This window comes from Cyprinus carpio, chromosome A13 (assembly GCF_018340385.1).
Source record: "Cyprinus carpio isolate SPL01 chromosome A13, ASM1834038v1, whole genome shotgun sequence".
Taxonomy (NCBI): Eukaryota; Metazoa; Chordata; class Actinopteri; order Cypriniformes; family Cyprinidae; genus Cyprinus; species Cyprinus carpio.
The window spans coordinates 1,140,730-1,163,247 of record NC_056584.1 but is presented as its reverse complement, the minus strand read 5'-3'; the positions used below and the strand labels follow the sequence as shown (position 1 = coordinate 1,163,247).

Genomic DNA, 22,518 nt, shown 5'->3' with positions numbered 1-22,518 from the left:
TTTGCGTTGCATTTTCCCAGAAGATTAATTATTATTATTATTATTATTATTATTATTATTCTGTTCTCTAATGTAATTTTAATAATCAGGTGTTTTTGCTTTAAGCATTAATCTCACTAAATTTTTATACATTTCCCTTAAGCAATCGTTAAACACTTTAATTTTACATTTTAAACTCTTTAGTTTTAAAAGTTTGCATAAATGGTTTGTTGACATAAGCAATCCACACTCACCACAAAACAATAAAAAAATAATAATAATAATAATAATAATAATAATAATAATAATAATAATAATAATAATTAATATTGTCATCATTTAAAATGTATTTCTCTTACTTGGACCCATTGTTATAAAAACAATTGTCAACTACGCAAATATATTTTCCTGTCCATATCTTGAAAGATAAATATATTGAGTAAAACAAATTGATAAAACTTTACAATTAGTTTTCAGTGTATGATGTGTACATTGGGATGGGATGCAAATGGTAGGTATGGGGGATCCTTTTTAAAATCTGCTTAGGGTACCCAAAACGCTAAGGCCGGCACTGCTCGCCACCATTTTTGTGTCCGATTTGACAAAGAATACACCAAATCTAAATGAGATTTAATAAATAATAATGTATTAAAATCATAAATTACCTTTTACTACCATTTCCCACACTGAGATTTGGACTTGATTGTATTTTTAGGACCCTAACATGGGTATAGCAAGTGTAACAAGTTCGGCCATAATAATTTTGTAAAAGTGCTGATTACTTGTAAATTTAAATCAGCTCAAAGCACTTTTCAGTCAATAATAGTGTAAAAAGATATTGTTAGCCTTCTACATGATCTAAATGTAATGTTAATTTAGCTAACATAAGCACAATTGATAATTAATCATTAATTTTTGGACAAAGCATTGTTTTATTTGTGAATGTAGCTGATCGAGGAAGGCTTGAAGAATCCTCTGCCTGTTGGTCGCTCCCGCTTCACAGTGCGGAACTTGTGCTGAATGCAATTCCCTTCACCATCCACGATTTGATTTCAGCAAATCCGTTTGTGTGAATGCAAATACCATGATTATTGTTGAGAAACATCCAGCAAGCCAAGAAAACATGCAGTCTACCTGAGGGATGACCTCTTTCACTTCTAATGTATTCTTAAACTTAAATCTCATTAGTGAAGCACAAATTCAAGCAGCAAAAGCTGTTCTCTTTAATTAAAATATGCATTTTCATTCATTCATAGGCTATGGCTGCAGTAACATTTTAGATCAAATTGATTTAAAAAAAATTGTTATACTGATTGATGTTTCGAATTTTATGCCATATAAACAGTATATGTATCTAGGCTAAGTAATTTCACAGTATATTCACCTCCTAAATTACTACACCACTTGTGCAGCAGCCAGTCACAATTTACAATGGTACAATTTACTCAGGCCGATGGTTTGTGTGTAGCGTGTGATTTTTATTTATTTTTGTTTTTTATTGGCATGACATTAAAATTATTTTTTAGAATAACTGTACACAAATGGGTTAAGCAAAACAAATGTGATCATTTTTGAGAACCCTCAATACCACGACTGAGGTGCGTGAGACCCTTGAGCAAGGCACTGAACCCCCGACTGCTTCCTGGGCACTGCAACAATATGGCTGCCCACTGCTCCGGGTGTGTTTGTTCGCGGTGTGTGTGTTCACTACTCACTGCTGTTTGTGTGCACTTGGTTGGGTGAAATGCAGAGCGCAAATTCTGAGTATGGGGCACCATACTTGGCCACACGTCACGTCCGCGAAGTGGTAGAGTACAAATATTTTTTTGTCCTATATTCTGTCCCTTATTCTCCTATAAAGAATCACAATTGTCCCTTATTTCCCTTTTCTGAAGTTGGCAACCCTAGCTGCCAGCGGTTTCTTCTGACTGAAGCCAAACATTTATTCTACCGATCTAACTCCTTTGGGATCTAATAAAATTGTAGTTTGGGGTTTCTCTGACGACTGTTATACAGCTAACAGCACAACATCCCGAGCATATTGTAACCTTGTTGGGATCCTTTTGGGTATTTAAGTTTATTAAGTCGTCTGTTGCAGCTCATTGGCTGTAATGTGCCATGAGTAACAAATTTGAATTAAAACATTAAGTGGAGCGTAAAAGATGATCAGCCTCCTAGCTGTCACCAGTCATTTCTGCAGTTTTTGTTATTTTGTTTATTTGATTCTCAAGGGAATTAAAAAAAAAAATGCATTTTTTTTTTTTTTGTGCATTCATGTCTCTTTCTTACTTTCTTTTATTTTGTATGAATTACGTTGCTTTGTCTTTTATATTTCTTTTCTTGTTGTTTATTTGAGGTAATTTTCTTGCATTGCCTTGTCGAGGTTGCTGCACCTCGATTACTGGACCGAACCGGTTTGGTGAATTATTGTTTTAAAACTGTGTGAGGTGCTTGTCACCCTGACTAAAGTGTTTTAACTAATTAGTTCAGTGTGTGTTTGTCTGTTTCACTCTGTCTCTTTTTTTGTTGTTGTTGTTTTTAGCTTCAGAATTGGGGTGGCCAGCTGCAGAGAATTGGCGTGTGTTGGTGGTGGGTCAACATGGTTCTCGGATGTTGGTAAATGGTCTTATGACATGCAATTAAATAGTATAAATATTTAATCTTTTATTAGTAAATGTTTTATTTTGACTTTGTAGCTTCACTCTAAAGTGAACTCTCTTTATATTTGTGATAAAGTCTAGTCATTTTTTTTATGCCTATGCCTTTTTTTTATGCATCGATTTCTTCACTTTGAAACATTCAAACCCTTGAGCTTTTATTTAGTTTTATTTAGTTTAAATTTTACATTCAGGGTAATTAATTATTAGTTTTTCATCAACTCACAAACCCCCTGCAGTCCCACAACCCCCCCCCCCCCCCCCCCATTTGGGAAGCCCTGGTCTACAACATCAACTTGCTAAAATCAGTGGAACAGTGATAATCATGCCATCAAATGCATAAATTTAAACCAAAAAATGGCCTAGGAAAGAAATTGAAATGACCAACCACCATCGATGATCATCATGAATGCATGCATGTATTGCGCAGTGGCTAAAGCATTATGGATTGGATTGCTTTGATTTACTGACAAAGATATATGTTCAGTTGTGGTGTAAGATATCTAAAACAACAGTACCCTATTAAAAAACAATAGGACATCAGATGACATGATTATTGCTTGATTTTCAATGCATGTCTTCTGTGCAAGTTGGTCAATTCCACAGATGAGCTTCTGAAGTGCTCCATACATCGAATGTTCTGAAAGCGCTTTGGCATAGCATCCTATCTTAGACTTTTCCGTACTCTAGTGCTGCTCAAGTAGAATTACTTTTGATGTTCTGGCTTTGTTCTAAACATCAGCTCAAAGAATTTTGAGCTTAAGTGTCTGGCACACATTTGCAAGATGCAAGCATCCTACATTATATTGGCATCAATCAACTTGACTTTCTTTGAGAGTCAAAAGCCATGAATGTGATTAAAAACAAGTGATTTTATTCAGGCACATATCACGCACTTGAAGCAAACTGCCAGCCAAGGCTCACAGCGCTTCTTCAGTCTTGCTACTTCAAAACTCTCATTAATATTCAGTCATCCAAATAGGGAAGATAATCATACCTATCTGGAATGTAGAAGAAACAAACGGAACTTGTAGCCCTCAAACTGTAAAGGGTATGACAGCTGAAATATTAAAGTCCAACCATCAGGTCCTTCCATGAAAGAAGGTTGAGTAAATGTGTTCTTAAACAAGACCGAGCGAGCATGTTGTCATCTCAGGTGGAACCCATTGGTCCCTCATTGATGTTTAATAATAATAATAATAATTAAATATTGTCATCATTTAAATGTATTTCTCTTACTTACCCATGTTAGAAAAAACTTGGTCAACTACGCACATATATTTAATAGCAACATTTCCATAAAAAAGCGTGAAAGATAAATAATAGTTGAGGCAAAACAAAAATTGTATAAAACTTTACAAGTAGTTTCAGTGGATGATGAAAGTACATTGGGATTGGGATGCAAATGATTTAGGTGAAACTTTAGTATGTGGGATCCTTTTTTAAAATCTGCTTAGGTACCAAACGCATAAGGACCGTCACTGCTCGCCAAAAAACTCATTTTTGTGTCCGATTTGACAAAGAATACATCCAAATCTACAATGGAGATTTAATAAAACATAATAATGTATTTATAAATAATAAATTACCTTTTGGTACTACCATTTCCCACACTGAATTGGACTTGATTGTATTTTTAGGACCCTAACATGGGTATAGCAAGTGTAAACAAGTTCGGCCATAATAATTTGTAAAAGTGCTGATATACTTGTAAATTTAAAACTGACATCAGCTCAAAAAGCACTTTTCAGTCAATAATAGTGTAAAAAGATATTGTTAGCCTTCTACATGATCTACATGTAATTTAGCATTTAGCTAACATTAGCACAATTTGATAATTAATCATTATTTTTGGACAAAGCATTGTTTTATTTGTGAATGTAAGCTGGATGCGAGGAAGGCTTGAAGAATCCTCTCTCTGCCTGTGGGTCGCTCCCGCTTCACAGTGCGGAACTTGTGCTGAATGCAATTCCCTTCACCATCCACGATTTGATTTCAGCAAAATCCGTTTGTGTGAATGCAAATAACCACATGAATTATTGTGAAACATCCAGCAAGCCAAGAAAACATGCAGTCCTACCGGAGGGATGACCTCTTTCACTTCTAATGTATTCTTAAACTTAAATCTCATTAGTGAAGCACAAATTCAAGCAGCAAAAGCTGTTCTCTTTAATTAAAATATGCATTTTCATTCATTCATAGGCTATGGCTGCAATAACATTTTAGATCAAATTGATTTAAAAAAAATTGCTTTACTGATTGATGTTTCGAATTTTATGCCATATAAACAGTATATGTATCTAGGCTAAGTAATTTCACAGTATATTCACCTCCTAAAATTACTACACCACTTTGCAGCAGCCAGTCCCAATTTTACAATGGTACAATTTACTCAGGCCGAGCGTTTGCAAAGGTGGTTTTCTGTGTGTAGCGTGTGATTTTTATTTATTTTTGTTTTTTATGGCATGACATATAAAATTATTTTTTTAGAATAACTGTACACAAATGGGTTTAAGCAAAACAAAATGTGATCAGACCTGTGCGTGAGACCCTTGAGCAAGGCACTGAACTGCGTGAGACCCTTGAGCAAGGCACTGAACCCAACGACTGCTTCCTGGGCACTGCAACAATATGGTTGTTTTCTTTTTTCTGGTGTTTCCCACACTGGGGCTTCCTTGTTGTGTTTGTGTTCGCGGTGTGTGTGTGTTCACTACTCACTGCTGTTTGTGTGCACTTGGGTTGGGTGAAATGCAGCAGCGCAAATTCTTGAGTATGGGGCACCATACTTGGCCACACGGTCACGTCCGCGAAGTGGGTACAAATATTTTTTTGTCCTATATTCTGTCCCTTATTCTCCTATAAAGAATCACAATTCCAATGTCCCTTATTTCCCTTTTCTGAAGTTGGCAACCCTAGCTGCCAGCGGTTTCTTCTGACTGAAGCCAAACATTTTATTCTACCGACTCTAACTTCTTTGGGATCTAATAAAATTGTAGTTTGGGGTTTCTCTGATGACTGTTGTTACAGCTAACAGTACGGCATATCCCAAGCATATTGTAACCTTGTTGGGATCCTTTTGGGGTATTTAAGTTTATAAAGTCGTTTCTGTTGCAGCTCATTGGCTGGTAATGTGCCATGAGTAAGGAAACAAAATTTGATGATAATAAAACATTAAGTGGATGAGCGTAAAAATGATCAGCCTCCTAGCTGTCACCAAGTCATTTAGCGCAGTTTTTGTTATTTGTTTATTTGATTCTCAAGGAATTAAAAAAAAAAAATGCATTTTTTTTTTTTTTTGTGCATTCATGTCTCTTTCTTACTTTCTGTTTATTTTGTATAATTAACGTTGCTTTGTCTTTTAGGAGTTCTTTTCTTGTTGTTTCTTTTGAGGTAATTTTTTCTTGTAATTGCCTTGTCGAGGTTGCTGCACCTCGATTACTGGACCGAAACCGTTTGGTGAATTATTGTTTTTTAAAACTGTGTGAGGTGTTCTTGGTCACCCTGACTAAAGTGTTTTAACTAATTAGTTCAGTGTGTGTTTGTCTGTTTCACTCTGTCTCTTTTTTTGTTGTTGTTGTTTTTTAGCTTCAGAATTGGGGTGGCCAGCTGGCAGAGAATTGGGCGTGTAGTTGGTGGTGGGTCAACATGGTTCTCGGATGTTGGTGTTGGTAAATGGTTCTTATGACATGCAAATTAAATAGTATTCAAAATATTTAATCTTTTATTAGTAAATGTTTGCATTTTGACTTGGTAGCTTCACTTTAAAAGTGAACTCTAATTCACCTATAAACACACAAACCCAAAAACTCAAACCCTAGATCTTAAATACTAGTTAAAAAATACAAACTAAATTCCACAAAATTCTTTCCAAAAAAATAATGCAAAAAAAATTTATTTAGTTTAAATTTTACAAATTCAGGGTAATTATTAATTAGTTTTTCATCAACTCACAAAACCCCCTGCAGTCCCACAACCCCCCCCCCCCCCCCATTGGGAAAGCCCTGGTCTACAACATCAACTTGCTAAAATCAGTGGAACAGTGATAATCATGCCATCAAATGCATAAATTTAAACCCATAAAATGGCCTAGAAAATTTGAAATGACAACCACCATCGATGATCATCATGAATGCATGCATGTATTGCGCAGTGGCTAAAGCATTATGGATTGGATTGCTTTGATTTACTGACAAAGATATATGTTCAGTTGTGGTGTAAGATATCTAAAAACAACAGTACCCTATTAAAAAACAATAGGACATCAGATGACATGATTATTGCTTGATTTTCAATGCATGTCTTCTGTGCAAGTTGGTCAATTTCCAACAGATATGCTTCTGAAGTGCTCCATACGGCGAATGTCTGAACGCTTTGGCATAGCATCTATATTAGACTTTTCCATACTCTAGTGCTGCTCAAGTAGAATTACTTTTGATGTTCTGGCTTTGTTCTAAACATCAGCTCAAAGAATTTTGAGCTTAAGTGTCTGGCACACATTTGCAAGATGCAAGCATCCTACATTATATTGGCATCAATCAACTTGACTTTCTTTGAGAGTCAAAAGCCATGAATGTGATTAAAAACAAGTGATTTTATTCAGGCACATATCAGCACTTGAAGCAACTGCAGCCAAGGCTCACAGCTGCTTCTTCAGTCTTGATAACTTCAAAACTCTCATTAATATTCAGTCATCCAAATAGGGAAGATAATCATACCTATCTGGAATGTAGAAGAAACAAACGCAACCAAAAGCCCAAAAACTGAAAACAGCATAAAAACTAAAATACAAAAATCCCAACCATCAGGTCCTTCCATGAAAGAAGGTTGAGTAAATGTGTTCTTAAAAAATGACCAGAGGAGCATGTTGTCATCCTCAGGAACTCCATTGGTTCCATCTATTGATGTTGACAAGTATGTAATATTTTGGCAGTACATCTGCAGCTCAAAAAAAAAAAAAAGAAAGAAAATAAAATAAAAAAATAATTTCAAAGAGCTTAAACTGCTGATGTGATTTATTGACGGGGAAGCAAAGCATTCACTTAAAAAGCGCACACAGCCTCTAGCAGTAGAATCTGCTGGTAGGTCTACTGATGTGTCAGAAGTAATAGATGTTCAAGATCAAAGGTGTCATAATTCCCAAATGTACAGATCTCAAAACATTTGAAACTTCATTTTGAGAAGGCTTCCCTACAAAAATAAACTAAAATATGGTACCAAAAGTACATATGTTGTCAGTTTCCTTACCTGTAAGTAAGGTAGTATCTTGCACAGGGTCTGTCCGAAGAACCAGGTTTCTGTGATGTCCACAACAAGACTTGCAGGAAGACATGTGATTGTGACCAGGATGTCTGCAAAGGACAGGTTCACTATGAAGTAGTTGGTCACTGTGCGCATGTGATGGTTTTTCCAAACTGCAAAACAAACTGAAAAGAAAAACGCCTTGAAGAATACATCGCGGCTGTAAAAACCATAGCCAAATGTAACAAGTACTAAATTTTTAACTATATTTAAGTTATTAAAGCAGGTGGTATATTTTTAAAATAAAACAGGATTAGACCTATTTTTCTAGCACAACTAGAAAACTAGAAAGGATCTCAATTAGGGTGTAATTTTAAACAGAATGAAAAAATAACAGAGTGATGAACAGCAGAATTTGCTCATTGGAAAAACGTGGCTGTACCTAGATTTAAGCTCCAAAAACATCCTTGTGCATAAAGCATAAAAAATGAAAGACATGCACAAACAAGATTAAACAAATTCTGTGAAACACTAGTCATGACACGCAACAAAAAAAGCTGAAAGACTTGCAGAAACAAGATTAAATGGAAATGCTTCAGAAAATGCTTTGCTTATCTCACGTTTGCTTAACATTATAACATCATCTGTACTGAATTATTTAATGTATTTAGAATATTATGAAATTTATCAAACTCAAAAACGCAATAGAGCATTAACCTTTCAGCATCACTCACCAGATATTTACTTACTGAACTGCTGGGACACATACAAAAAAACACCCTAATAAAATGTAAAATCTGTTTGAGAGAAAATGCTTTTCGTTTTTAGGAAATATTTTTAGTTTTTTTGTGCCACTCACTGGACATTTCACTTAAAAAAAAGGTCCAAGGACTTTAATCAATATGTGGATTTTTACTTGATTTGAAAAGCTTGATTTACATGAACTGTGTTTGGGTTTTGAAGGCATCTAAAGAAAATTGCACTAACATACTGTAAGATATGATTGAAAATACTCATTATCTATCACCAAAGACTATCTGTGCCATCTTGATTTGTGTGTTGTTCTATCAGATGATGAGTAATTGTTGTGAAGCTATATGAACATTCCTGTAAATGGGTTTGTTTAGAAAGCATTTGTGCAGAAAATAAATGTAAATGAAAATATAGGACTGGCTGGCTCACAAATAACATATTAAATAGCTGTGGATTACCAGCTTCCTTGACACAGTCACAGATAAGCAGCCAAGTGTCATCAGCTGATTAATGTTGATTTTATTCAGAAAATTTAGAATCAACAATTCAAAACAACAATTCAAATAGAAGGAAATCAGCAATGAAACATGCATCACTTAATACAGAACCAAAAAACAACAGCAAAAAAAATCACACAAAAACACCTGACAAAAATTGCTCATAAATATGTTCATATTTATGTTTTGATGCAAACTCCATATTGCTATTACTCAATATGTGTCAACACAGATATCAGACACAAACTTAATGTGTACTGTACCAAAACATTAAGAAACCCAGCATTCGTCTACAGTTAAGAATTAACTCATAATACAATATGGGCCATATAAGGTAAAAGACTAGGTCAAGTTGACACTCTGGGAAATTGTCACAATGCACAGAAAACTGAGTCGTCCCTTTAGAATACAATATGCTGTAAGTGACAACTAGCCCTGGCCTCCCTGTATTTCACATGTGATTGGTGAAATACGAGAAGACTATTAATATCTTATTGCTGGGTTGCTTCTCAACATTCAATTGAAGATTATGTCATTCACAAAAGCCCCCAGTGACAAACACATATTTGTCTGCTTTCATTATTAATGGTCTGAATTGTGACTCAGTCCTAAATTATCTTGATAACCCATTCTTACATAATATATGATAGATGGCAAATCTTCCTTTTTTTTCTTGTTTATCTGAACAGTCTGGTCTTTCAAGGCTCTTTTCTTATCACTGTTTCCTTTGTGAAACCCATTAACCTACAGAGAGGTTTGTGAAGTTAACCAAATGAATGTTTTGTCCCCAAAACTGGGACTTGTGAAGCAACCTGAGAATGAATGAAGACACAGCTGTTGAATCAGCCTTAGAGAGCAGACCAGAAGATGGAGTGATGTAATGACCTGCAGCCCCAGGCAATATTAGTGTTGGCACATTTCACAGTTTGGCTGCCAACTTTCCTCATTCCCGAAGGACATGCCCAGAGGTCAGAGAATCAAATTTAATACATAAATTAAGTAAAAAACAACAAAAAGTCATCAATGCCAAAATGAAGTTAAATTAAGTTAAAAATAGCCAAAAGTCATCAATGCCAAAATGACTAGTCAAATAAATCAAAGAAGGCGGGCTTTAACGTTCACAGAGACAGAACATGAACTCCAAAGCAATGATTTAGTGAAATAGTGTGAGGTAAGATTCAAGTAGCAAAACATTAAATATTTGACTACTTTTTTATAACAGAAATGTGAAATGACCAATATCTATGATGTAAAACTTTACTTTTTTGTCAAATTTCGCCACTTAGGACTGAAGATATAGAGTGAATCATTTGCGTGATTCATGTAAATCATAACTGAATCTGATGAGACAAGAAACGTTTTGCAGTTTTGTGTTTTCAGTAAACTGTATTATGCACACATTCACTCTTATCGTTTATCAGCCTACTGAAAATAAAAATATCATTGGCAAATAGTTCAAACTGATTACAAAAAACTACTTATTTTTCTTTATTCCCTTAAATCCATTTAAATCCTTTATTTTATTCCCTTAAATAAAAAGAACCCCCCACCCCCACCCCCAGTGTTCACAACATTCTAGTTATAGTGCATCCTCTTGCCAGGAAAATCTGGACTTGAGATTTGGGGATTTCCAGTTGGCGCATGAAGATGCTTTGATTTAGTGGCAGTGCAGAGGCACCGTTACTGCACATAGGGCATTTTCAAAGCATCCTCACAGTGGTAGTACGTCTAGCTCTATTTCTTTCTTTCCACTTGTTTCATGTGTCCATCACATGACCACCCCTGCTCTGGTTGTTTGATGACCCCCCCCGCCCCAGCACAATGCTGCACTTCCAAGAAAAAAAAATTACACTTATCAAAGCTCTGCAGTAGCTTTGCGGCAGAACTCTCACCTGCCAGAGTATTGCATAATTGCACAATTGCTGTAAGATGATACAAGTAACCCTTGAAGAGAGGGCATAGAATGAGAAGAACTAATGTTTAAAACTCATCAACCCCAAAAAACAACCCAAAACAATCACCTAATAATTTTTACTATTTTTTTTTTTTTTTTTAACAATGGAATTACCGGTAGAAGTAATCACAGAACAGGACATAATGTTGACACATTAATCTATCAAAGATGGTCACCTGTCTATGCCAGAAAAAAAGCCATGATGGCTACAACTAGATCTGGATTTCACACGTCTGAATACTGCACAAGATTTCAAGCATCTAATCAAATTATTAAACATTTGCAAAAACCTCATGGTGCAAACACACACATATTTCTTTTTTTTTTTTAGAAATCACACAGGATGATATGAGGGTCATGTGTAATTTCTAAAGACTGGTAAGAACCATTGTGACAGCACTGACAAAATTGCTAATTATTAATTCATCATTCAGTTGAAACATGCAAATTACATTTATATAAATAAATTTGCCAATGGTCTTTTTGAGACAAATTTTATCATAATTTTGATTCAAATCATTTTTATTCATTAATGCAATATGGGATTTTATCTGAGTACTGAACTCCAACCAGTCATCAGATGGTCTGTTAAATTGTGTCTCTAAAGCAACATACAGAGCTGGACTGGGGATGAAATTTCGGCCCTGGACAAATCCAACCCATCCGGCTCACAAGTTCCCCGTGAATGTTTTGCTGGGTTATAGGGCGTTTCATTGGAGTGAATAAATGAATAAAACAGGACAGAAGCAAATAATGATAGAGATCATGGCAAATGCAACAAACTGAATTCATGGCAAATGCAACAAACTTATAATGCATTTTTGTCACATAGAAATGTACACAACAGTAAAGCATTGATTTTGAGCTAGAATGCAGAAAAGTACTGCTATTAAATACTGCTGTCATCATTTCCTCACCATCATGTTGTTCCAAACCTGTATGACTTACTTTCTTCTGTGTAACACAAAACACTTATTTTTCCCACTTCAAGCACTGGTCATTATCACTACAGAACCTCTAATGTTCTCATATCACATGACTGCATAACACAGCAATCAGCCCACCGGGAATGTTCAGGTGCTTAGATGGTCAGAACAAATAATTTCATTCTTAGTTATCGTTAACTTTAACTTATCAGTGTTTATCTAAGGAGCAAATATGTACTGGTATGCTTAAATGTGTATTTTGTAGTACTGTTTGTTTTTAGTAGGCTATTTAAATTTAGGTAGTTAGGCTATAAATTTAGGTGTGTAAAGGGATACATTATCAAAAAATATGAGTTTTATGTTTACAGTCAGGGTTAGAAGAATGGCATATTCCATTCAACCAATCAGAATAAAGGGATACATTATCAAAAAATATGAGTTTTATGTTTACAGTCAGGGTTAGAAGAATGGCATCTACGCTAATATTAGTCTGTTTCTTTCTTATTCCGAGGTCACCACCGCAACCAGATCCAGTCCGTATCCAGATCAGATGGTCACTGCAGTCACCCGGATCCAGTCCGTATCCAGATCAGATGGCGACGGGGCCTGGATCAGCACCTACTAGAGAAGGACCTCCTACAGACAATGAATGCAGGGGACGGGAATTGAACTGCGCTACTGGTTTTCGTCTGGCCAGAGGAGAAGACTGGCCCCCCGGTACTGAGCCTGGTTTCTCCAAAGGTTTTTTTCTCCATTCACGCTGGGATCGCCTCTGCTTTGCTTAGGCTGTTCGCGCGGACAGTTTTAATATCCCAGCGATATCGTTGACTTGATTGCACAGATAGCCTACTGTTAAACTGAACTGAGCTGGATGATGACATCACTGAAGTCAATGATGAACTGCCTTTAAATGAAAATTGAGTTTTTACTATTGTCATTTTGCATTATTGACACACTATTTTCCTTTTTAATACTGTAAAGTGCTTTGACACAAAAGCGCTATATAAATAAAGGTGATTTGACTTGAATTAGATGCTTCTAAACTGTTGTTATTCACCTATCATTTCCCTTTGATTTTAGCAATAAATTATGGGTAGGGATAGGTTTAGGGGTAGGGATTGGGTTAGGTTGGACAGTAACGTAAACCAACATAAACAAAGATAAACAAAAAAAATCACCGAAAAACACATACATATTCATTTTAAATAAATTAAACTAAATTAAATGACATCAGTTTCATATCTTTTAAAGTTGTAACCAGTTCATTTACAGGTTAAAACAAAGTGAAACAAATTCAATTCAATCAATCACATCAGGATGAAAATAAAAAAAAATTAAAATGAAAATCTCCACCACCAACAACATACATATCAAATAAATCTCCACTCACTTAACAAAACCATTCAATGTGATTGCATTTGAATAATGTGATTCGTTCAATTTAATTTCATAACTCTGAATATTTCTGATATGACACAGTTTTCCTTTCACATGCATTTATCAAAGTAATAACCTATTTTAGAGATATTGTAATATTGTATACAACAGTGTGTCCACGTTGAAAACAAATTTGTTTAACTGCTATATCATAGGGAAATGACATCTCATATCAGAGCAAATGTAAGGGAATAGATCATCTCAGAATGAAAATTCTGTCATACTGAACCCACGCACATCATTCTGAAGACATGTACTGCTATTTTCTCCATGCTACTGTATACAAAATAATTTTTATGTAGCTTTTTGTGTAAATTGTAAAAAGAGGTAATCTGCAATTATACATTAGACCTGATTCTACCTGATTTAACCCATAAAATTTACTTTTGTCTGTATATTGATATAAATATGTTGGTTCAGTGAAGGTAAATATTATTTTTGACTTAAATAAAACCCATTTAATTTAGATGTAACCATTTTTGGGTTACCTTTTTTTCCGGTGTTAGTGAACACATCAGTCAAGCTACAAAAAAGTAAACTCTTTTGAAGTCATACATACAGGAGTAGGCAACATTTAGGCTGTTATTTGATTAAAATCTTGTATTCCGTTGCAGCTCTTAAATCAAATATGACGGTCTTAGACATGTTGCATTAAGTCTGACATCAGTGACATTTGATCACAAGACAACCAACAACATTTGATGTCAGTGACACATTTAGGGCCAGGAAGAAAATTGTGCAAAGCAGATTTCACACCCGTGTTACACTATGGTAATATGATTAACATGCATGAAATTTCATCCCTTCTTAAAAATTGGATTCTGCATTACACTTTGTAACAAATGCCTGCATTCAACGCTGTATTTTAATCTCTATAGGGTGCTCCTCTTTATATCAATGAAGAGCAACATGTTACAATTTATTGGCAAGACATTATTAGATAAAGCAGCTACTTATATCCCTAGCCTTTTATCCTTGCAATTAAAGCACTTCATCTACACCCCGGTTCACTGAAATGTCTCCTGGGTGAGATTAAACTCTCTCTTTATGTTCCCTGCACATGGAATGAGCTGCAGCATACTGTTACCTTACAAGCACTCTCCTCTTTGAATATTCTTACAAACTTCCTACAGGAAACTTGTTGCTGTTTTTCATAATCTTTGACCTGAGGTGAAAAGTTTTATGGATATTGCTGGTATGGCCTGCGTGTCTTTCTTCTTTTACTATTTCTATTTTTATTTGTATTTTATATATATATATATATATATATATATATATATATATATATATCTTTTATTTTTTTTACTATTCCTGTGTTGCTTCTATGTTTGCATTTATTCATAAATATTATGTTATTTTTATATGAAACTGTTGTTGACTTCTTGAACAGGACTCCCTGGCAGAGGTCTTGTTTCACAAATAAACTTGCCCATATAGGCTAAGTAAAGGATAAATAAAAATAAAACTAGAGTTTCAAGTACAATACATGATTTGAGAGCTCCAGTGAAGGGAAATATTACCACCAAATAACGACGTTTAGTTTCGCACAAAAAAAAAAAAAAAAAATCTCAGCCAAATTGTGCCAAACATTCCATTAAAGTGAACAGTGTTGTTTCAAACCGTCCTGTTTGTTGGACGACAGGTCCAAAACTCATTGACTGAGGTAGACTGCAATTCTGTTTGATTGAAAAAAAAAAAAAAAAAACCTCACTGCACCTTTAAAGAGAATAGAATAGCGCATGAAAGATGTGAATCAAAAATTCTAAGTAAAGCAACAATTATAGGGAAATGCCAGAATATGCCAAAAAATTTTAAACAAATTACTTCGGATATTTAGATCACTGGGGCGTTCATCGCATTTCTAAATTTCGTGTGAAAACTCCAAATGTCAAAATTTATTTTGAGAAAATTAATGATTCTGAGCCATCCTCAGTGGCATACAAATATATTTTTAAGCACAACATTACATTCATATTGTCTTTCAACCAAAATTCCACAAATCCATCACATGTAGAATGGCGTAAAAGCAATGCGGCACTTGATTTGATTTGCCTGAGGACTCTCTCTCTCTCTCTCTCTCTCTCTCTTTCTCTCTCTCTCTCTCTCTCTCTCTCTCTCTCTCTCTCTCTGTGTGTGTGGTGTGTGTGTGTGTGTGTGTGTGTGTGTGTGTAAAACAGATGAATGTCAGTGAAGAAAGAATCCTGAAGGCTTGACATTTTGTTAAAACTGTAGATGCATTTATGGTCCGTAAAGTGTGCATGTAAGAATGCAAATATTCGTAAATCTAAAATTTGCGGAAACTGCAAATTATCAAAATAAATAAGTGAACCCCAATTAAAATTCATTAGCAGCATTAATGACTATAAAGATCTGAATTCACTAATTGTACGCATAATGAATATCACTGTTTTTTTTTTTTTTTTTAAGCAGAGAAGATCAGTTATTTTTCTATAACATTTTATGAATATGATCTCATGCGCAAAACAATATAGCAAACCTTTAGACTGTAAAACATTCCAAAGCACTGATGAAAGGAAAAGAAAAAAAGAGTTACTTAGCTTACGGGTTTCAAACTTACTTACCCAAGGTGTTTCCGACCAGAGATACAAGGAAAACTATGATATATCCAGCTATGAGCACCCATTCATATTGTTTAGGATGCAAATATTCCCTCCAGATGTACTTGAGAAGTTCGTCATCTTCATCAATATGCGAATGGGAGTAAATTTCCGTGGAGTTGAGATGCTGCGCTGATGTTAAACAGTCATTACAAGCGTCATTAGCGGTGATCCCAGACATGTTTCGCGCGGACCCGGGCTCTCTCTCCAGCATCGCGGATGACTGACACCGCGCGAGTGAACGGAGACAGAGAAGGAGAAGGGGGATAAAACTGAGAGTTGGATTGCGTCGTGACGCAGTGTGGACCTCGCAGCATATAACCAATTAGTTTGCAAGACAGTGAAGCGTTTTGAAGTCAGAGTATGAACCTACAGAATCCATCAAGTGCTTGCTGCACGGTTCTTTATATTTCATGAGGATAGTCGTGTTTATTCAAATATAGCTGCCAGACTTAAGCCCATACACAGTCAAACAATCTTATTTTAGTTCTCTTCTAGATTAAATGATGTTAAACATCACGAGTCGCACTGTTATACCTGTCATACACTGAAAAAGGTCAAACGACAGTGTCATTAATCAAAAACATGATTTCCGTTTTGAATAAAACAAAATAGCTCTCCCTATATAATAATAATAATAATAATAATAACAATAGCAATAACAATAACAATGATAGTAATAAATACTAATTTGTTTAAATTAGCCTATGTATAAATGTAGGTATCTATGTGCAGAACACATACTGGCTAAAGCTTTATTGACTGTGCGGTTTTACGTAGCCTATGTATAAATGTAGGTATGTATGTATGTTGTACATAACAAACAAAATTTACATACTGTAGCGTTTAGAAAAAAGCAGGCTGCAGACTCACATTCGTCTGCAGAATTTATTAACACTGGCCTCACCCACCAACAAAAGCAAGGCAAACAAAGCCAACAAACAGGCTTACAGTATGCCTTGTCAGTGTGTGTGTGTACCTGGTATTCCCTATGTTATGTGGTCTAAATGTCCCCACAAGGCTAATAATACTAGTAAATTTTAAACTTGTGGACTTCTGTGGACATTTTTTTCTTCTTTTTCTTTTTTCCCCCCTTTTTGTGGTCCCTATGAGGCAAAAGCATATAAATCATCCATAATTATCTTTAAAAAAAAACAAAAAAATCAGAAAGTCTTGTGTAAGATGTAGGTTTAGGGTTCAGGTTTGGGTAAGGAAAATACAATTTGTACCGTATATATATATATACATATATATATATATATATCTATATATATATATATATATATATATATATATATATATATATATATATATATATATATATATATATATATAAACTTTCCGCCTTTGGAATGGCTCCATGTGCACGCATGTGAGTGTGTGTGTGTGTATGTGTGTGTTTAGGCAAGATGAGAAAAGAGGGAGACTTCATAGAGTTTAGTGTTCAGTTATGTTGAGATTTAGATCCATTTCAGTTACATTGGAATACCACTGTGGTGAAGAGAGGAACTTTTTTTAGGCTGAGGGCAGATGTAAACTTTAATGGATTAAATCTTCTCAGGGAACCATATAAAATCACGTTGAGATTTCTTAATGTGGTCACTTCAAAGTAACTTAATTTGATGATGTGCAAGTTACATGAACAATGTTTCTGTTAATTGATTCATGTGGAACTGATGTACAGTACATTATCAAACCATGTAAATCCAACACACTTTGGCAGGGATGCCAAACTTGGGCCATTTACACTAAAAATGGAAAGCTTGTTATGCATTGTTAGCTGTTCATTTACACAACAACAGCATTTTGGGGACCTGAAAATGCAAACTTTTGAAAATGGGTTTCAAAGTGCAAGTTTCTGAAACCGATATATACTGTTATCGTCTCTGTGTAAACTACAAAAGCATGAATTTGTGAAAATAATGTAATGCATTTGTGTAGGTGCGTAGTGTTTCTTTACAAAGCAACATTGCCAACTACCCAGCTGACATGAATACAGTGTTTTAAATTAAACAACACTAAAATTTATAAACAAAAATAATCAAAAAACTTTTTTTTTTTTTTTTTTTTTTTTTTTTTTTTTGCAACACTGGGAGAGTTTATTTTTTTTTTTTTTTTGTAGAAAACCATTGTTGTGTAAACGTACTGTACCCTCAGCACTTGGAGAGTTTAGCTTCAGCCCTGATTAAATGCATCTGATCCAGCTAATCAAGGCCTGGATTATTTGAAAAGTCCAGGTACTGGATCAGGTTGGAACTTAACTCTGCAGGACCGTTGCCCTCTAGTAGTTTGGCACCCCCTTTTCACTTTGTATCAATGTTTTTGTATTTTGGAAAGTAAATCTTTTGATTAATATTAAATGAAAATGTAAGGTTTTAACTGTAAACCATTAATATAATTTGAGAAAAATAATGGCTGTAACAAATGAGATTGATGTGTGTGTACTGTATCTGGTATTCCCTGCCTACGGGGTCCACATGTCCCCACAAGGATAGTAATATCTTATATTTGTTTTTGGTCCCCATGAGGAAAACAGCATATAACTCATTTAGAATGATAATTTATTTATTGATTTATTATTTTTAATTTGGTCTAAAGTGCTGTTTTCCTGTGTACCCTGCATTGCTCTCTGTAAATATGTGTTTGAATTAATACAATATAGGTTGTGAAAGGAGCCGTACAATTAAGGCCGACTTGGTCTTAGGTATGGATTTTTACCTAATTGGTACTTGGTACTTAACTGGCCCACTACCACCCATATGAATTGTATTCTGTGAATACAAATTGGATTTCACATTCTTTACATTTACTACATTTACCCTTAGCTCTATTAAAACAAGTGTTCCATAGACAGAATTTCATTGTGTCTGGAAAAGCATTTTTATTTAAGAAATACTTAAAAATTATTGTAATAAATATTTGTAAATTATAACATTATTATTATTTTACTTTGGCTTAGGCCAACATATTGTTACATAAGTCAGTGAATTTGGTTATATGACATTGAGGGAATACTGTCGTAGTCTATCAGTGCAAATGCCGTAATGTGAAACATACAAAAGCTATCCAGATAAAACAAGCAGAGACACATGGGGTCATGAATGCATTGACTGATTATCTAGTCAGTGCATTCATGACCTCTGTGATACACCAAGGGGAATCTTGTAAGCATTTATGTTTCTAGTCCGATGTTGGTAGAAATATGTGATGTGGTCATATAAATGAAATCAAATATATGAGAATGACTGGCATTCCCTTAAAGGGGTCCTATTATGCTCTTTCACAAAGCTTTGATTTTGTTTTGGGGGTGTACTAGAACAGGCTCTCATACTAGGTTGTTCGAAAAACACATTCTTTTTCACATATTTTACATTATTACAACACCTCTCTCCCCAGTCTGGCATGAACGGCTAGAATAGTTATTGTATCAAATGAAGGCCCACCTTCTTCATTGTAAATATTGCGTTAAAATCAAATCAGTTTGAGTGCGATTTAAACCCAGATGATTGTAATCACTCTAAATTTGTCTGCCTTGGGAAAGCTAGCGTGTCTCTGACATAGTGATAACACTCGTTGCCTTCTTTAGTGCAGCTCGACCAGGTCTCATCCCATTAGTTGGTATTTGTGATACCATAAATCCCCATATAAAAAACACATATAAAAATATGTGTTGTAGTCCAAACGAGTCGTTCCTTGTAGTTTTTGAAAAGTGATTTCTGTTATTCACCATTACAGCTGCCCTGAAATTATTCAGATTCCCAAAATGTTAGCATTCGTAGAACTACTGTAAATGTACTTTATGTTTCCATTTTCATGTAAAGGCAAATTTATCCTGATTATTATTCATATGGTTGTTATTTAGTTTGTTATTCATATGTACCATGCATTTTATCCCTTGACTTACACTAACTCCATCAGAAATGACGAATGCAGTCTCTCACTTTGGTACTGGATGCACATCACCTAACTCACAGAAAGGTCAACACATTTGTGCACAACACCTGCCTCTTGGTTCCCACCTGGAGCATTATTATTTTGCAAAGTAAAGGTTGTGCAAAGTAAATAATCATTATTATGAGTATAATTGTCATATTGGATGAAAATATTTTAATTTCACAAAATTATCTGGAATGATTAGCTGGGTTAGGGTTGCATAATGATGTAAACTGATCTAACAAGAATATGTATGTAATGACAAAATAATACAAAAACATGAGGTTTATTTGTAAAATGGCACTGTGACAGCACACCCCGAAACCTAAGCCTCAGAGGGGCATAAGCAGAACATACAATTGAGATTTCTTAAGAATTAATACAAATTAGAAACCAATTCCCTACAAATTATGTTTTATTAACCAAGTTCAAGAGGAGCATGTTCAAATAATCTACCCAATCAGCTCAACTTAGCTCTGTTGCACAACAGGTTTCCAGCATCCCTCCTCCACACCAACTCTTCACTCTTGATTATTCCTATCCTACCCAAGGATGGGGGGAGTACTATGGGTTCGGGTCAAATTTTGAGCTCAGAGCCCTCTCCTCAGACAGTACACCAAGATGCATATTCTGTACTACTGTATATCTGATTAAGTGCAAAATCGCAAGCTCTGCTTTTTAATTAAATTAACTGAATGGTATCTTACACTAATACTAGATACATATCCAGAGGGTACTAGAGCTTACCACATCCAGCTCAGCTTGATGTTGCTGCCCAATGTCTACAAATTACGACCTGTGCCAAGCAATCACTTGGCATTTCAGTGGATCAACATTTGCATCTCTTGGCCTTCCATAAACCATGAGATGAACTACTTCAGCTTTTGGATGAACACCGCATCTATCTGGACTTTACCATTCATTCCTGGATGTTCCTCAAAGCTATATTGTTACTGCTATATGTGGACAATTAGCTATAACGGTATTCTAAACATTAACAGTAACATCATGAATATACATACCATATTGAAGTGAAGTGAAGTAACATGTAGCCAGAGGTGAACTGTAGTGAAGTATTTTTTACTTTACTCAAGTAAATTTAATAAGTATATGTAGTTTATCATAGTGTTTTTCTTTGGAAAACTTTACTTCACTACATTCCACAGAATAATGTCATACTTTTTACTGCACTACATTTCATAAATTAAAGTTGTTGTTGTTGTTGTTTTACCATTAATACTTAAGAACATTAAAAAATGTAGTATGTTCTTGTACTCAAGTAAATCTTTGAATTTCTTTTACTTGAGTTATAGATTTCTAATGTAATTAAGTATTAAATTATATTTAATATGTAACGTAGTGCAGTAAAAAGTACAATATTATGATTTGAATTCTAAAGAAAAACTCTGATAAATTACTGACACTTCAAAAGTACTTTTACTGCAGAGTAAAAATACTTCAGTACTGTCCACCTACACACACACACACACACACACACACACAGTGAGCACACACCTGGAGCAGTGGGCAGCCAGTTTTGCTACAGTGCCTGGTGAGCAATGGCGGGTTTGGTGCCTTGCTCAAGGGTGGAAGAGAGTGCTGTTCATTCACTCCCCCCACCTACATTTCCTGCTGGTCTTGAGAATCGAGGTTCCAAGAGAATTCAGGTTCCAAGTCCACAACTATACCCCAACACTTTACCTCCAGAGCCATCGAGTTTGTAAAAACTTTTACATTTCTTAAGAATTCAAATAAATTATTTGTATAGTGTATGCATTTTAAACAAATAAAAATAAAATTTACCCAATTTTAACATGGAAACTCATTTTAAAGGGGTCATATGATGCGATTTCAGTTTTTCAGTATGGTAAGGGGCGTAACATTTCCGTCACACGCTTGAGGCATTCATCCAATCACAACACACTGGATAGCTGGCCAATCGGCATATGCCTCACTTTTTTAGAACAATGAGCTTTGTAAAAATTGACGTGTTTCAGAAAGGTGGGGCATAAAGGAGCAACAATAATGTACATTATATGGAAAATAATGTGTTTTTTGGACCTTAAACCACATAAACACATTGCATTACACCAAATACACAATATAATGTTATTTTTAGCAATGTCATATGACCCCTTTAAAATAAAAACTCATGTCATGAGAGTTTGTTGAATATTGTGCTAATGCTATAACCCGCTAAAGCAGTTTCACCGACATAACTGTATGCTTAAAAAATAAATTGAATTAGCTTTTTTTTTTTTTCATTTGACCTTTATATGTTGACAAAAGAAGACTGTAATTCATATCAACAGAATAGGTGCACTTTTGTCATTAAAAATGTTTTACCTTTTAAGAAATTAATAGTAAATTTAACAGATATGCAAAAACTGATGTGCACATGAGATGAGGAGTCCAGTCATGTCAGTAGCCTAATAAAAGTGGTTTGGCTTTTGGGGTGAATCGCCTCAGGAATGCCGCCATGTTGAGATCCTGTGACCAGCCTATTCTCCTTAATATCCCCTTGAA

At 34.9% G+C, this 22,518-nt stretch overlaps 1 protein-coding gene across 1 annotated transcript in view; it reads right to left on the bottom strand.

Moving 5' to 3' along the window:
- LOC109099860 (orexin receptor type 2-like) overlaps positions 1 to 16,430 on the bottom strand; it is a 40,565-nt gene extending 24,135 nt beyond the window's left edge. Inside the window, exons 1-2 of the mRNA XM_042768352.1 lie at positions 16,024 to 16,430; positions 7,881 to 8,059 (exon numbers count right to left, since the gene is read on the bottom strand). Of these exons, the coding sequence (XP_042624286.1) occupies positions 7,881 to 8,059; positions 16,024 to 16,273 (429 nt within the window). The 5' untranslated portion in view covers positions 16,274 to 16,430. The remainder of the gene's footprint in view (positions 1 to 7,880; positions 8,060 to 16,023) is intronic.
- Positions 16,431 to 22,518: the final 6,088 nt, after the last annotated feature.